This window comes from Chenopodium quinoa, unplaced genomic scaffold (assembly GCF_001683475.1).
Source record: "Chenopodium quinoa cultivar QQ74 unplaced genomic scaffold, ASM168347v1, whole genome shotgun sequence".
In the NCBI taxonomy this organism is placed as follows: Eukaryota; Viridiplantae; Streptophyta; class Magnoliopsida; order Caryophyllales; family Amaranthaceae; genus Chenopodium; species Chenopodium quinoa.
The window spans coordinates 744,740-760,598 of record NW_018743979.1 but is presented as its reverse complement, the minus strand read 5'-3'; the positions used below and the strand labels follow the sequence as shown (position 1 = coordinate 760,598).

The 15,859-nt window shown below is 37.4% G+C and overlaps 2 protein-coding genes across 3 annotated transcripts; both read left to right on the top strand.

The window, feature by feature from the left end:
• The first annotated feature begins 251 nt into the window (after positions 1–251).
• LOC110689987 (NADP-dependent D-sorbitol-6-phosphate dehydrogenase-like) lies at positions 252–4,509 on the top strand. Of its 2 annotated transcripts, XM_021866807.1 has the most exons (6): positions 258–1,057; positions 1,148–1,230; positions 2,218–2,381; positions 3,626–3,709; positions 3,800–3,917; positions 4,222–4,509. In XM_021866807.1, exons 3-6 carry the CDS (start codon positions 2,340–2,342, stop codon positions 4,254–4,256), a joined length of 279 nt encoding a protein of 92 aa, XP_021722499.1. In that variant the 5' UTR covers positions 258–1,057; positions 1,148–1,230; positions 2,218–2,339; the 3' UTR covers positions 4,257–4,509. The 2 variants fall into 2 exon arrangements, with proteins under 2 accessions (XP_021722498.1, XP_021722499.1); XM_021866806.1 differs by lacking the exons at positions 3,626–3,709; positions 3,800–3,917; positions 4,222–4,509 and having other exon boundaries at positions 252–522; positions 2,218–2,289.
• Positions 4,510–4,550: 41 nt separating this feature from the next.
• On the top strand, positions 4,551–6,012 carry LOC110689986. Its single transcript, XM_021866804.1, has 4 exons — positions 4,551–4,949; positions 5,030–5,359; positions 5,471–5,608; positions 5,703–6,012. The coding sequence occupies exons 2-4, from the start codon at positions 5,081–5,083 to the stop codon at positions 5,922–5,924; spliced, it is 639 nt and encodes a 212-aa protein (XP_021722496.1). The 5' UTR covers positions 4,551–4,949; positions 5,030–5,080; the 3' UTR covers positions 5,925–6,012.
• The last annotated feature ends 9,847 nt before the right edge of the window (positions 6,013–15,859 follow it).

The following is a 15,859-nucleotide window of genomic DNA, read 5'->3' as shown; positions in this document are numbered from 1 at the left end:
ACATGGCATGGTCGTATCCTTGAGGTACGTACTTTAAACTTTATTTTAACTTTTATTATTTATCACTAGTAGAAAAATACAAAAAGGCACCGAGCCATGTCCACCGGTTTTTAAAAACCGGTGGGGGAAAAAATGGGCGGGAATAGGCTTTTTTAAATTGCCATCGGTTCAAACCAAACCGGTGGCATATGTGTTAAAGGCCACCGGTTTGAACCGGTGGGAATTATCTGTGTTAAACCTAACTCCTGCGGCCGTACTGCTCTTATTTCTCCCTCTTTCCCCTCTTCTTTCTTTCCTTCTTTTCCTCTCTCTCAGTCTCTCACTCTCTCCTCTCTCCTCAATGGCAAAACCAGATCAAACCACTACTTTCTTCTCTCTCTACACCATTTTTATTACCTTCACTAACCTCCATTGTTTCTCATCAATGGCGTCTTCTCCTTGCTCTTCCACCTCCTCTTCCTTTGACGAATTTGACGACGATTCTATTCTCCTAATTCGAAGATGGCGATCCCCAGAAACAAAGTATATTCTATTATTTCCTTTTAATTGTGCACTTTGGATTAATCGATTTTGATTTTTCGTGTTTTCCCCTAATTTTATTGGTGTTATATGTTTTGATTCTATCAATTGAGATCTAGGGTTTCTGGGTTTCTAATAAGATGGGTGATAGATCTAGGTTAGTTGGGTGGTTTAAGGTGTTTGGGTTTGGATTAGGTGGGTTTAGGTGATAATTTTGGTTAGTTGGGTGGGTTCGGGTTAGTGTGGGTTAAGGTGGTCGGTTGGGTGTGTGGGTTTGGATTAGGGACTTAGGGTGGGTCAAGGTGGCCGGTCTGCTGTGTGGGTTCAGTTTGAGGTGGGTTAAGGTTGTGTGTTTTGGTTAAGGTGATGGATCTGGTGGGTTTAGGTGGTTCATGTGGTAGGTTTAGGTGGTGCATGTGGTGGTTAAGGCGGGTTAGTTGGTTAGGCGTGGTGGTTGTGGGGGCTGTTATGTGAATCAAAAATTCAAAGTCTCCATTCCTTGCCTTGTTCTGCCTCGACCTTGAATATCTAAATCGTGGTATGAATCACATAATTTAGTTTTTATAGTGATTTAGATAATCAGATTAATTGTATTAATGGGAAAGCATTTGTTTACTTCTTGTTTCAGAGGTATTGTCACACTGTCCTTGAAAAGGGTTCAGAAGCTGAGTTTTTTTGAAGAGTTGGGTCCTAAAGCAATGTTTGCTTCTGGTAATTTCTGAGTTTAGCTCTATCTTCCAGCATTTGAATTTATGTACTACGTATATGTTTATTTCTCAAGCTTCATAGATGCATCATTTTTGCTCAAATTATAGGCTATTCCACTTCTTTGTTCTTGGTGTGTTAATTGAGGGTGGTGGAATAGGAACGGGATTGGGAGCTGGTCTGTTAGGAGGAGCAATGGTGGAATTGTTCTTGGAGAAGTGATGGATGATGCTTTTGATGTTGATTGTGATTTCTGATTGTGATTCTTTTATTTTATTACTCATTTGCTGAAGATCTATCTTTATATGGTTTAGTTTCAATTTTGTTTTTTTTTCATTGTTAATTTCTGATTGTTCTGGTCCAATGACTTTGGACCTTAGTGTATGTTGCATATATTACTGTATTCGTCCTTTAATTCTATTCCATTGTTCTTGTTAAGTCGTTTATTTGATTTGAGTTTGTTCCATGCTACATATAAATGCTCAATAGTCCACTACATTCCTCTCACATTAATTAATTACAGATTAATTGTTAATACTTTGCAAAGTTTTAATGTAGATGTTCGGTATAATTAATTGAAAACATGGTAAATTATGGAGTAATTTATTTACAACCTAGCTAATACATCATTGATTCCATTCTTAATGGCGTAAAGTAGTTATTGAAATATAATTTTCAACTATTGGAGGAAAAAGCCCCTAAATTTAGTCTTTACTTCAGGTTTGTAAAATTGCACTTATGTTGGGTTTTTCCGTGATGATCAAGCTACTGTGTATAAACTTAGGTCGGTTCCTCACTTATAAGTATATGTGATTAGCTTGTCTTTTATTAGCTTGTCTTAGTTTACGAGAGAAACATTGATTTGAAAGAAAATAATCAATTAAATTTGAGAGACGACTTAAAAAGTTGTCATGGAAAATTTGTTACGATGGATGTTTACAACAATAATAGTAATAATAGTAAGGTGTTGACGAGTTTTATGACATGTTAAAGGTGATACAAGAATCAGGCCGTCAAAACCCCAAGGCGGCTTCCGCGGTGGTCCGTGATGGTGAGCACTACGAAGACATGTTGGCTAATTTACAAAACATGAAGATACCCTTCAGTGGTGAAGAATGCTTCGGACAATACGTGGATTTACACGAGTGCCACAACAGGTTTATTAATTCTAAATTTGGTTGTGATGGCTGTTTTTGTTATTATTATTTTCTATGATTGGCTTTATCATTAGTGCATAACCACTAAGAAGAATATGATAAAATCGACGCATCCATTATATATAAAGGGCACTCATGTAAAATCATGTCATTACTCCTATAAAGGGTTGAAAGTTTTCGGATAATGTGATTAGTGACAACTAATGTGGTCACGTGGACAATCAACTAATTTAGTTGATTAAAGTCTTGAGGGATAAAACTTAAAAACATGAGATCGAATCCCTTCACCATTATAAAGACATCTAGAGAGGTATTTAAGAACAACTTGAATGCTTTTACCTCAAAAAAAAATACAAAAAGAACAACTTGAATGCGATAATTTTCTTATTTAATTGCCCTTTTACTCTGTATATGTCTAACCTTTGAAAGGAAAAAATATTTCTTATATCCAATTCAACTACACTCACTGTTATAGGGTAAGCCGGTATGACTCAATTGTAATTTGTGTGAATCTATGTAAATGCTGTATAGATAGTTTTTGACTGACGTCTTCTCGTGAAAAGAATTTTTAAAGAGAAATTTGTTGTGTTGTTTTGCTTACTACTGCCTAGCGATAATCTTTACTGGAGTTTTTACATTGCTATAACATGTCATGATTGGCAGCTATTTAAAAAGAATTAATGTTTTAGTCTATTTCTGATTCAATTGTGCATGTGTATGTCCATTGTTACACTTTGGGAAATATTTGTTTCTGTGCAAGTTGTTAGTGTAGGACTGATAATAACCAAATCAGCTCGGTCAAAATCCGAATTTAGTGAGCTCGTGTCAAGCTTGGTCTGAGACCGTAATGTACTAAGGCACTAAGCTGTGCACCACTGCACCACTTTGCTAAGCATTGCTCATGAACTGGAATCTATGATTGATTGTTTGAATTTAAAGAGTAGATGAGATATGATTAAAAAAAAAGGATTTTACAAACTGACTATTCTGATCATCCCTCATTTTGAGCTTCTGGCCAGGTGATGCTGTTGTGTGATTATGGTTCTGTTTCTTGTTTCAAAATGACTATTAAGTTCACAAAGTCTAGGGTTGTTTTATTTCAGAGCCATGTACATGCACAAGCACAAGCCTTAGAACGACAAATAGAAAACTCTCATGTTTATTACAATGTACTATTATCTTACTGTCTTTGGTGATAAAATTACGATGTGTAATCGGGTACGATTCTTGTAGCTTTTTACCAGAATGAAGCTAAGGTTGGGAAGGCACTTGCTGAAGCAATTCAAGTTGGGCTTGTCAAAAGGGAGGATCTTTTCATAACCACTAAGGTTAAGTGAGGACAAAATTTCTTATTTTGGGAGGAACTTTGATCATCAGATGACATTTACACTCACTTATCATGTATAATCCTATTGCAGCTGTGGAGCTCTGACCATGGACATGTACATGAAGCGTGCAAAGACAGTTTGAAGCAACTTCGACTTGATTATATGGATCTGTACCTAGTTCACTTACCTGTAGCCATAAAGCGTACTGGTAAAATTCAAATTCTTGCCTCTTGAATGATGAATTGCAATTTTCTTTTGGAAGTGTATGAGATGGACAAAAGCAATATTCATAGAGTCATAGTCTCATACTTGTATATAAAGTATGTAAATGTTCAGGAGCTATGCATGTCTACTTGTCTAGGATTTTACATGAAGACTTTTTTATTAATATCCTTAAGCCAGTAGTTGCTTTGCTCATATACTGACATACTGTATTATATGTTTTGAGTTTTGGCGCTTCAAAGTCACTGAAAAAGCTGATACCGATAATATTCTTCTCTTGTGGATTTCAGAAGATCATGTAGGAATAATGCAAAAATTTGTTTAACTAAGATATGAGGCTGCTTCTGTGCTGGTGTTCCGCTTCTGTGCTGGCGTGCTGCTTCTTATATGCGCTGCTGCTGCTATTCTGCACTTCTGCTACTGTGTAGTTGCATATTTTTTTTTACCTTGTATTTTATTTTAATTTTTTAGACAAAAATCGTAATATTATAGCATTTTTTGTATGAAAATATGTAACTTTATAAATATGTAAGTGTTTATTTATCAATTTAAGTGAAAAAATGCAAAAAAAAAAAAAAAAAAAAAAAATTGTTTTTTGCCATTATTGGCACCGGTTTTGAACAAGAACCGGTGCCAATAACCCCATAAAAAAACCGGGAAAAGTTATTGCCACCGGTTAACCGGTGGCAAAAATATATACTGCCACCAGTTAACCGGTGGCCATACTTGTTTTTGCCACCGGTTTTGAACCAGTGGCTTTGCATCAGACTATTGCCACCCCCCAAATGCCCACCGGTTCAAAATCGGTGGCATAGGGGGGTTTTGAATCGGTGGCCAAATGCTTTTTTCTACTAGTGTATTTTTCTTTTTTTAAAGTCGTTTCTCCTTTGTTTAGGCTTGGGGATACTCGTACCTGCCTTTCCTAGCCCCCCAGGGTGCTCGGGGCTTCTTGCTTTCCTATCGGCCGTCGACTGGCGACGATTAGGAAAAGGCGAGCTACTCGGCGACCCGTGCGTCGGTGAGTATTTTGACAACACATGTGTATCTTTCTTTACATATTATTATTTTGCTTTGATGATTTTCATGTGATTGCATTAGATCGATCTCCGTCCTTGAAGTTTGATCGTCCATGAGGACATCCGGTATGGCATGTTTCGTTGCCGGTTCCGGGCTCTCTACTCGGGACTCCCGGTGCTCCAGAGGACGGACGTTTGGTTTTTAGGCGAGCGTGTTCTCTGGCAACATTCGTCAGAGGAGCCTGTGGTTCCTGTGGATCCTTCGATCCGGATGTTACGTCTGGATTTGCTGTCGACCGAGGATCGAGCTCAAGCGATCCTTGGTTATCCAGCGGATCAGCTGGTGCTGCCGTATGCTCCTTATCCGGCTTTCATTGCATCCAGGCTGACTCCTTTCCTAGCTTTTGTTCCGGTAAGTACCTCAATTCTCTCTTTTTCTTCTTTCTTTTTTTTTTATTTCTATTTATTTTTGGAACTTTGACCCCCCTCCTTTTTTTATTTATTATTATTTTTATTTTTTTAGCGGGTCGAGCTAGGCGATTGGGTGCCTTCTACACTGGAGATCATGTATACCGATGCTGTCGGGTCGGTAATTCGCGAGATCCTTCCAGCAGCGGAGGATGATGAGGGGATACCGTTCATTCCTGAGACGGTTGAGTCGGTATGTCCTTTTTTTTTGTATATGTACTTAAAATATTTCTGTTCTTTTCTTCATATACATTTATTTACTAACTGTCCTTGTATTCTTGGAACAGGTTCCGCGGGAGACCGTGAACGACATGGTGAAGATTATACGTGCTTTCCGAGCTGCTTATCGGAGAGCTCTCATGACTTTGTCATGCCGTGATCATCGGATGATTGCGGTAAGTTTCATTTCTTTTCTTTTTCAAGGAAGTTATTACATTTCATGTATTAATCTTCGTTTTGGGATTTTGGATGATGTACAACATCCGTCTAGAAATCGCAGAGCACCCTGATCCTTTTGTACACATTTTTGTTATATTCTTAGGAAACAAATGTAAATATTAGTTTGTTTTGTTGTAAATATGACACTTTTTTTTTGTATATGTCATTTATATTATTATTATTTTTTGTTTCCATGTGTACAAATATAAAAGAAAAAAGCAAAAAATTTTCGAGGGAGGGAAAGGGTTCCCGACTTATCGCCCTCGAAAAAATAACAAAAAAAAGGAAAATAAGAAAAAAGGAAATAAGGAAAATAGAAAAAAGAAAATAGGGGGAAAAAAAAGAAGAAGGAAAAGAAGAACAAGAAAATAATAAAATAAAATAAAAAAAAGAAAACAAATAAAAAGGAAAGAAAAGGGAAACAAGAGTTAGCAAAAGGCAAGTGTATGATTAGTCTTAAGATTTCGTCAAGATTCCATCATTATATGAGCCAAAATACGGAAACAAACCTAAACCACATGTCGCGACAGAGAAGACGCGCGCAACTTAATGAATTGCGTGCGGCTGTCGCGCGCGGATGTCGCGCGCAACTCATAAGTTGCGCGCGCCAACTTTTTGTGAACTTTCCTTTGGGAAAAAATTGCCGAATATATGCCCCTCTTGGGTCTATGTAAGCACAATTTCATGTAGGCTTTTGATCATCTCGCATTCATTCGCATAGTAATTTTATAAGAACTAAAAGGAATAATCTCTCTAAATTCTTACTCTCTCCCTTTTTTTTTCTTTTTTTTTTAACATTGATCAATGGTGAAGACCTTTGAACAGCGTTTGAAACAATGGGTCACTTCCCTTTCAAACGAGGACAAGCTAGCTTTCAAAATTTATCATCTAGACCCACTATTGAATTATATGCAATTAATGATTAATTTTGATTTCCTTCATGCCGCAGTTAACCATTGGGACTCCAACCACCATCTCTTTTTATTTAAAGGGGACAAAATTATTCCCCTTCCTGGTGAGTTCGAGGCCTTGCTAAGCTTCCGTACAATACTCACCCTGTGACTTATTCGCCCCCATTGTCGGATCCCAAACTTATATTTCAAAGATTTTTCGGCTTGTCCAACAATGATATGACCAATATTGGAACTGAAGAAGGCGTGAATTTAATTCAATTTATTGAACATTTCGTCGCCCCTCGTGACAACATGACTAAAAAACGCTTTAAAATTCGTGCCTTATGCTATTGTCTTGTTGTCAATTTTTTACTTAGGACAAGCAAAGAATATGGAGATTATTCCATGGTGTCCGTAGTAGAGCAAATAGAGGGATGTCATTCACCCGCTCTTTTGGCTTTGGCAGAAACCATTTTATGCTTGAATCGCCTTAGAGGAGACCCTAACGAAAATGGTTTCATTGTAAGTCCACTCCTATTACACGTAAGTTTTTTTTTCGTCGTTTTTTGAGAGCAAGCCATGAAGTTGCGCTGGTACTTCCAGCGCAATCTTTTGTGCTGCGCGCGGATGGCGCGCGCAACTTATTCTTATGCGCGCGCCACCTGCTCGTGTAAAAACTGATTTTTTTTTTCAAATTTGGCTCATGGAGCGTTTGCGAATAGTTGATCAGCCACAAAATATCGAGGCTAATGGAGTACAGACATTCCCTGGACGTCGAATCCTTTACAAGCACAAGAATGAAGAGGAATGAACGTCGTTTTTCTGTCACGGGGTTCCTAACATACGTTTTGTGATTCCTTGGTGGAACATAAATAGTATGGTTGGGAGTAGTCTCAATTTCCCTTACATTAGGCTTTTAGGCCTATCTAGTGCTACTTACATTTTTCTTTGCAGGGTAATGAGACAATACGGGATGAAACAGATTATTCCCCCGCAAGACTGCGATGCACCCAAAGATGTGACTTTTAGACCCGAGCGAATTTTTCGTTGGATAGAGTATTGGTCAAGTCTTCCAAGGTGGGTAGTACAAAATCCTGCTGCGAGTATTGTATTATCTTTCTTTTATAAAGCTTGGATGAATGCGGCGGATAAGGGAGAATTAAACAAGGCCCGATCTCAATATCAAACTGCCACGACACGCAATCCACCTAAGCCTTTAATGCATTCGGCCACCACTACCCCTCCTAGTGGCCTAAACAAAGGAGTGAGAAGAAAATTAGACTTCTTATCTCCTAAGGCGTGTTCGAAGGAATCTAAAAGGAAAGCTCCCTCCAAACCCGCACAAAAAGGTGTGATAATCAAGGAACCTTCCCAACAAACTCGAAAGAGGACTCTAACAAAAGCTTCGGAAAAGGTAAAAAGGGCTGAAAAGGCTCATATTCCTTAATTGGAAAAACAATGTATGGGTCAAGAAGAAGACTGTAGGAGAAAGATCTAAGGTTTCTAAAAATACTGCGATGGAAACTACTCCTTCATCATCCGTGACAATTGAGGATATAGTGAAGCCTTAGAGTGTTACACAATTTCTCTCTCTCTCTCTTTTTTCTAATAAAGTGTAATCACTACTATGCCCCCTTTTCTTTATTTATGATCTAGTTCAACAATGTCTTTTTTTTTTTTTTTTAATTTGAATAAAAATGAGCTTTATGTTTTGATATTTTGATATAATATAGATTGCCTACGTATTCATATCACAAAATCAGGTCATTGCGTAGTTCTAATTCTTTTATTATATATATATATATATACATATATATATATATATATATATATATATATATATATGTATATATATATATATGTATGTATATACATATATATATGTATGTACATATATATATATATGTATATATATAAATATATATATATACATACATACATACATACATATATATATATATATACATACATACATATATATATATATATATATATATATATATATATATACATACATACATACATATATATATATACATACATATATATATATATATATATACATATATATATATATTTCTTTAACTCCTCGGATAGAAATTAAATGAAAAAATTAATCAAACTTTGTTTAAAAAGAATTAAATCAAAGTTTAAATTTTATATTTTCCGAGTACATGTTTATATTCACGAAACGCCCTCCTTTTATCGTAAGTAGAAGTTGCAACTTCGTTCAAACAAAAAAAGTCCAGGTTCGCAGTTTACGATCAGGTGGCGCGCGCAACATCTAAGGTTGCGCGAACCTGTCGCGCGCAACTGAATGAGTTGCGCGTGACATCCGCGCTCAACTATTCCAGTTGCGTGTGACACCTGTACTACGAGTATTTCGAAAAAAAAATTTATTTCTGTGGTATTAACCCCCCCCCCCCCCCCCCCCAAGTGTGAAGATTTTTTTCGTGAAGTTCGATAAAAAATCTGAACACTTCAAACGGTTTATTATTTCTAAATTACCCCCCCAAATGTTATGTATTTTATCGTGTCATTCGGTAAAAAACATAACACTTAGATTCTTTCAATTGAACGCTAATTAAAGTTAGTTGTACGAATGAACGAGTTAATCCGGATTTCATATGTAATATTTCTTAAGTCGATCGATGTTTATTAATTGGAGAATTTCATCTCCTCCAATGTCCATTAATCTGACGGCTCCTCCTGATAGGATTTCAATTACGCGGTAGGGACCTATCCAATTAGGTTTGAATTCCCCTCTTGGATCGGTAGGTGGACCCCTAACCTCTTTTAGTACAAAGTCACCTTCTTTTATATTTTTGGGTTTTACTCTTTTATTGAAATGACGCGCAATGCGCCTTTGGTAGACTTGTACAAGATGCAAAGCTCTTAATCGTCATTCATCGAGAAATAAAAGCTCCTCATACCTCGCTCTTACCTATTCAGCTTCCGGTAGCTTACTTTCTAGTACGATGCGTAGGGATGGTATTTCCAGTTCGATCGGTTGAACTGCGTCCATTCCGAAAACTAAGGAGCATGGAGTTACTCGTATTGATGTTCGTATAGACGTTCTATAACCCCATAGTGAGAAGTGTAGTTTATTCAGCCAGTCTTTATAATTTTCTGCCATTTTCTTAATGATGACTGTTATATTTTTATTTGCCGATTCTACAGTTCCATTCATTTGAGGTTTGTATGGGGATGAGTGATGATGTTTTACTTTATAACGAGTTAAGAGGGTCTCAACTTCAGCTTTGAATTGAGATCCCTGATCACTAATTAATTTATGTGGAACTCTATATCTACAAAATATGTTTTGTTCGAGAAACTTTGCAACATGTTTAGAAGTGATATTCACGTAAGAAGCAACCTCAATCCACTTGATGAAGTAATCGATGGCTACCAATACGTACTCGTGCCCTCTTGCTCCAGTTGGAGAGACTTTTCCAATTATGTCAATTCCCCAAGTTGAAAAGGGCCAAAGGGAAGTGAGATTATATAGTTCTGATGGTGGAAGGTGTTGTAAATTAGCAAACATTTGGCACTCTGGACATTTTTTGACATATTGTATGCAATCATGTTCCATAGTGGACTAATAGTACCCTTGTCGCGAAATTATTTTGCAAGCATTTTACCATTCATGTGAGTATTCTGCATAAGGCGTGTGGTTTCGCGTTGGTCTATACACAATAAACTTTGACCATTAGGTCCTTTTTTGCATAATTGACCATTTAATAGAACGTATTGAGCCGCAAGTGTTCATAAGGCTCGTTGGTCTTTCGATGAAGTATTTTCGGGATATGTGCCATGAGTAATATATTGGAGGATATGATCATACCAAGGATTTTTCCCTTCAATGTCATTTATTTCCTCCATTGCGTTGCAATATGATGGTTCTTCTCTTCTATCAACGCATAATGACATCATATTCAAGTGATCTGAAATGTTGATCATTGAGGCTAATTTTGCTAGCGCATCGGCAAATTGATTATCATCCCTTAGGAGATATTTAAAGTCAAGATGTTCAAAGTGCTTGACGAGTTGCTCTAGGTGTGCTTGGTATAATATCATTGTGGAGTTCTTTATTTTCCATTTTTTCAGTATATGATTTATAATCAAACTGGAAGCTCCATATACCTCTAATTTTTGCACATCTATGTTAGCTGCTGCTTCCAATCCAATAATGCACGCTTCACATTCTGTGGCATTATTAATAACCATAAAGTCTAGTTTGACAAAATTTGAAGTATGTGCTCCCTCTGGACTTATGAGTAACACTCCTACGCCACATCTCTTTTGATTGGATGCACCGTCGATTTACATTACCCATTTGTCATCTTGTGTCATGAGAATCTCTTCATCCAGAAGATGAGTAGTTTTTGCATGACTTGTTTGAATTGGATGTTGGGCTAAAAAGTCGGAAATTACTTTTCCTTTCATTGATTTTTCCGGAATATATTTTAACTCAAATTCGGCCAACATCACCAACCATTTGGATATTCTTCCTTGTATAGGTGGTTGTTCAAACAAATACTTTATCGGATTTTGTTGAGAACTCACATGAGTAGTGTGTGGTAGCATATAATGTCGTAATTTTTTAATTGCCCATACTAATGTTAAACTTTTCTTTTCTAAGGTGCTATATTTTTTTTCATATTGGATGAATTTTTTTCTTATGTAATATATTGCACGCTTGACTTTTTCTACCTCTTGTGCTAACTTGGCGCCTGTGGCCGTGTCTATAACTGTAATGTATAGCCTAAGAGGTAGTTTGTGTACTGGTGGTGCTAAAATTGGTGGACTTTTGAGATAATATTTGATTTTCTCAAAGGCCCTTTGGCATTGATCGTCCCATTCATGTTTTTCCTCTTTTTTCAACTTTTTAAATATTGGCTCACAAGTCATAGTCAATTTGTTGATAAATCGACTAATGTATTGCAGTTTGCCAAGGAACCCCCTAATTTCTTTTTCTGTTTGAGGGGGAGGCATGTCAACAATTGCCTTTATTTTGGAGGGATCGATCTCAATACCGCGTGTGCTTACTACGTATCCGAGTAACTTGCCGAAAGTTACTCCGAAGGCGCATTTTTGTGGATTTAATCGCATGTTGTATTTTTTATGCGAGTGAAAAATTTGCGTAAAGCTTTTATATGTCCCATTCTATCTTTGGACTTTACAATCATATCATCCACATACACTTCTATTTCTTTATGCATCATGTCATGCAAGAGAGTCTTAGCCGTTCTTTGGTACGTAGCTCCTGCATTTTTTAAACCAAATGGCATGATTGTATAGCAATACGTACCCCAAGGGGTGATAAAGCATGTATGTTCTTCGTCTTCTTTCGCCATTAAAATTTGGTTGCAACCTGCGTATCCATCCATAAAGGATAACATCGCATGTTCAGCCGTGTTATCTACCAATATATCAATATGTGGTAGAGGAAAATCGTCTTTAGGGCTAGCCTTATTAAGGTCCCTATAGTCGACACACATGCGAACTCGTCCATCCTTTTTAGGGAATGGGACGATGTTCACTACCCATTCTGGATAATTACATACGCGAATGAAACCTGCGTCCAATTGTTTTTGTATTTCTTCTTTTATTTTTAACGCGACGTCAGATTTCATTCGTCGAAGTTTTTGTTTTACTGGTTTAGAGATAGGGTTCAAGGGAATGGTATGTTCCGCAATTTCCCTATCTATTTCAGGCATGTCCTTGTATGACCAAGCGAACACGTCTTCGAATTCTTTGAGCGTCGATATGAGAGTCGATCGCTCTTCCAGATTTAGAGTTAAGCCAATTTTGACTTCTCTTTTGTTTTCATTAGTTCCTATATTGATTGTTTTAGTTTCTTCAATAATAGGGTTCTTTTGTTCTCATTAATTCATTAGTTCAACCAACTTATTAATATTATCATCTTCATTAGATTGATTTTATAGCATTCGAAAGATTCAATAGAAGGCATATACTCGGAAATAGAGCTCATATTATTAGAATCAAAAGAAATTACATTAAGAGAAGAATCCTTTTTGGGATCTTTTTCCTTAGAACTAGAAAATAAAGACTCAGTAATGGCCACAAGGCCTAGATTCTCAGCTTCCATAGAGTCTATAATAGATTCGTCGTCCGATTCTTCAAACATCTTCCCTTCGCCTGTGACAATTTCCAGCTTATCGCCTTTGTGATTAGTCCACTTGAAAGATTTCTTCCACCCATGCTCCAACGTTTTATTATAAGGGGTGATCAATGAAGTTGGGTCAAAAGGTTCATCTTGGATGGCATTTTGATTGGTCATCGCAGCGACATGATTTTGTTCTAGTCCAAATAGCAAGTTAAATGCTTGCCTATCATAGCACCCTAGAATTGGGTATTTTGATTCGACGATACTAAAATCGTCATCCAAGAAGTAGCAATCGTGAAATATTTTGAATCCAGGCTTCTTGATTCCTTCCAAACCTAGTGGTTCTGGAAAGTCATAGCATGGGTAGTCTTTTCCCTCCATAATGAATTGTCCATTAAGGGTTTGTTGGTAGGATGGGAGTAAAGTGACTATTTCTTTCTTGTTGTTGTCTCTACGTGCTTTGTTTTTCGCATCGTGAGACTTCAATTCTTCTTTGGTTGGTTTATATCCCAATCCAAAGGAGAAGCTTTTCTTTGGGATAGGAAGTAAGAAAGATTTCTTCATTCCTATTCCTAAAGGCATCCCAGGAAAGTAACTACTCTTGAGTAAGATGTTGTTTACTATCCGGGTGGAATATGGATCAAGTTTGAAAGTCTCTTCCAAGTCTTCTCCCATTTCTATTGCGTTGATTGGCTCCGCGGCAAATCCCCACATGTCCTCTTCATCATTATCGTGGTTTATTTCTAAGAGTGATTGATCATTTATTGCTATTTTAAGTGGAGAAGCATGTATTGTCATAGGAAGCCCTTGATAGTTCAACCTAATCATTTGATGAAGTGAGGATGGTATTGCACCAAGATCATGTATCCAAGAACGTCCAAGTAGAAGGTTGAATGTAGGTTTTATGTGCATAACGTGGAATTCAACCATCTTTTGTATTGGGCCTGTGGTAATTGGTAGCTTAACAGTTCCACACACCGATCTTCTCGAATTGTCATAGGCCCTAATGCTTTGTGTTGTTGATTGAAAATCTTTTTCTGGATTAAGGCCTAAGTATTTTGTAGTTTGCAATGGGCACACGTTTACAGCTGACCCATTGTCTACCAAAGTTAGAGGGATGTTGTATCCCTTACACCCCACAGTTAAACATAATGCATTGTTGTGGGTAGTGTCTTTTGAAGGCAAATCATAATTGGTGAAAATGATTGATTTGTCAGATTTCTCGCTAGTAAGCAAGCTAACGAGATCTTGAGGGATTGTGTCTGTGCTTACACACAAAGCCGTCAGAGCGTTCATAAGGGAATTCCTATGTTCTTTAGAAGTACTTAGGAGTTCCCAAATGCTAACATTCGCCTTGGATTGGCGAAGTTGTTTGACCAATGGATCTTCCACCTCAAGTGGAGGTGGTATTGTATTTTGCATTTGAACTTGATTTTGATTTTGTGTGGTTGAAGATCCATTTGGTGGTGGTGCTTGGTAAACTCATTCAGAACGAGTTAGATGATCTATCTCGTTTGGATTGGTTGTAGGATTCATAAACCAACTTTCTTCTAGAGGCTTTGAGCGTGCCTCCATTTCAAGATGTTCCATGAGTTGAGCTTGATACCATTGTTCATTCAAGAAGAGATTTGATAAGTCTTGTGACTTCCCCAAGAAATGATCCTAATCAAGTGCTCCATTTGATTCATTTTGTAAACAAGATGGAGGTGGGACGGTGGCATACTTAGAGACATATGATCCGTGCCATTTATGGCACCTTTAGGCTATGTTTTCTTTATATTTCTATGCTCGTTTTTAGTCGTTTATGTCGTGTTTTTAGGGAATAATGCTTGATTTGCGTGTTTGTGTGTTAGTTTAGAGAAATGCGTGCTTTTAATGGTTTTCTTATTATTTTATTCATTTCTCGACTATTTCCGTCACTTCTCCGTAAGTTTGACTTGTTTTGTAGGTGTGTCGAGCTTCCCGGGATTTAATCATCAAGGAGGGAGCTCAAGTGCATTCAAGGAATTTAACGGAGCCAAGTTAGGGAATTCAAGCACGCATGTCAAGCCAATCCAAGAAACAAAGAAAAATGAAGGCTTACAAAGTATCAAAAAGGACCTTTGTGCATTGTTTCGGCCATATCTCGAGTTCTACAGTTTTGATTGAGGTGATTCAAGTTGGGTTGGAAACTAGACTTGAAGAGCTTTCCAATGATAGGTTGCACGCCTTCATAAAATTCCTAGATCGTGAGTTACAGCCTTCCAAAGTTGGCCCTGCAAATCTGCCGCAACCTATTTCTGCTGATTTTGGGCAGTAACTCTCCGCGGGCTGGCCGCGGGCTCCCCGCGGGCGCTGGATCCCCGCGGGCGCGGGCCTTGGCCCCGTGGGCGTGGGCTTTGTCTGTGGGCGCGGCTTCCGGGGTGTCTGCGGGTGCGACCGATTTCTCCGAGGGCGCGGACTTCATGGTCTTTTACGATTTTAAGCTTCTTTTCTCCTTTTGTTTATAGATTGTTTTTGGGGGTTTTTATTATCATTCATTCATGTCATTCTTAGTTTTTAGAATAGTTTCTATGTTAGTTTGAGAGCTTCTCTTTCTAGATTAGGCTAATTTAGGAGTAGTTTTAGAGAGAGAAAGTGAAGGATTTCAATGGTGATTGAGAGATTGAAGATACAAGGGTGACAATTATGTTCAAGATATTCTCTATTATCTACGAGCATTCTTAACTCTATCTCACCTTATTGCTTTGTTTAATTTCATGTTTGTTTGGTTTAATTTTGATGTTTGATGCTTGATTAGTGTAATTGTTTTTGCTATTTTAATGATTCTTGATTTCCATAGTTGTTAGTTGATAGATGATGATTCTTGAATAGTTGTTTTGCTAGGAATTGGGTGAAACTTGTATGATTGATTAATTGTGATTAATTTGGGAATTGTGTTGATTGATTGTTGATATTAAAGTGATTAGTGAAGGTTTGCATGTGTATAATTCAATTAGGCCTT

Excerpts from the sequence above, each read along its gene's own strand:
- LOC110689987 (XM_021866806.1), top strand. The coding sequence starts at position 341 with ATGGCAAAACCAGATCAAACCACTACTTTCTTCTCTCTCTACACCATT. Across the intron at positions 523-1,147 it reads TGGCGATCCCCAGAAACAAA|AGGTATTGTCACACTGTCCT; the intron begins GTATATTCTATT and ends TTCTTGTTTCAG. Across the intron at positions 1,231-2,217 it reads TAAAGCAATGTTTGCTTCTG|GTGATACAAGAATCAGGCCG; the intron begins GTAATTTCTGAG and ends GACATGTTAAAG.
- LOC110689986 (XM_021866804.1), top strand. The coding sequence starts at position 5,081 with ATGTTTCGTTGCCGGTTCCGGGCTCTCTACTCGGGACTCCCGGTGCTC. Across the intron at positions 5,360-5,470 it reads CTTTCCTAGCTTTTGTTCCG|CGGGTCGAGCTAGGCGATTG; the intron begins GTAAGTACCTCA and ends TTATTTTTTTAG. Across the intron at positions 5,609-5,702 it reads TTCCTGAGACGGTTGAGTCG|GTTCCGCGGGAGACCGTGAA; the intron begins GTATGTCCTTTT and ends TTCTTGGAACAG.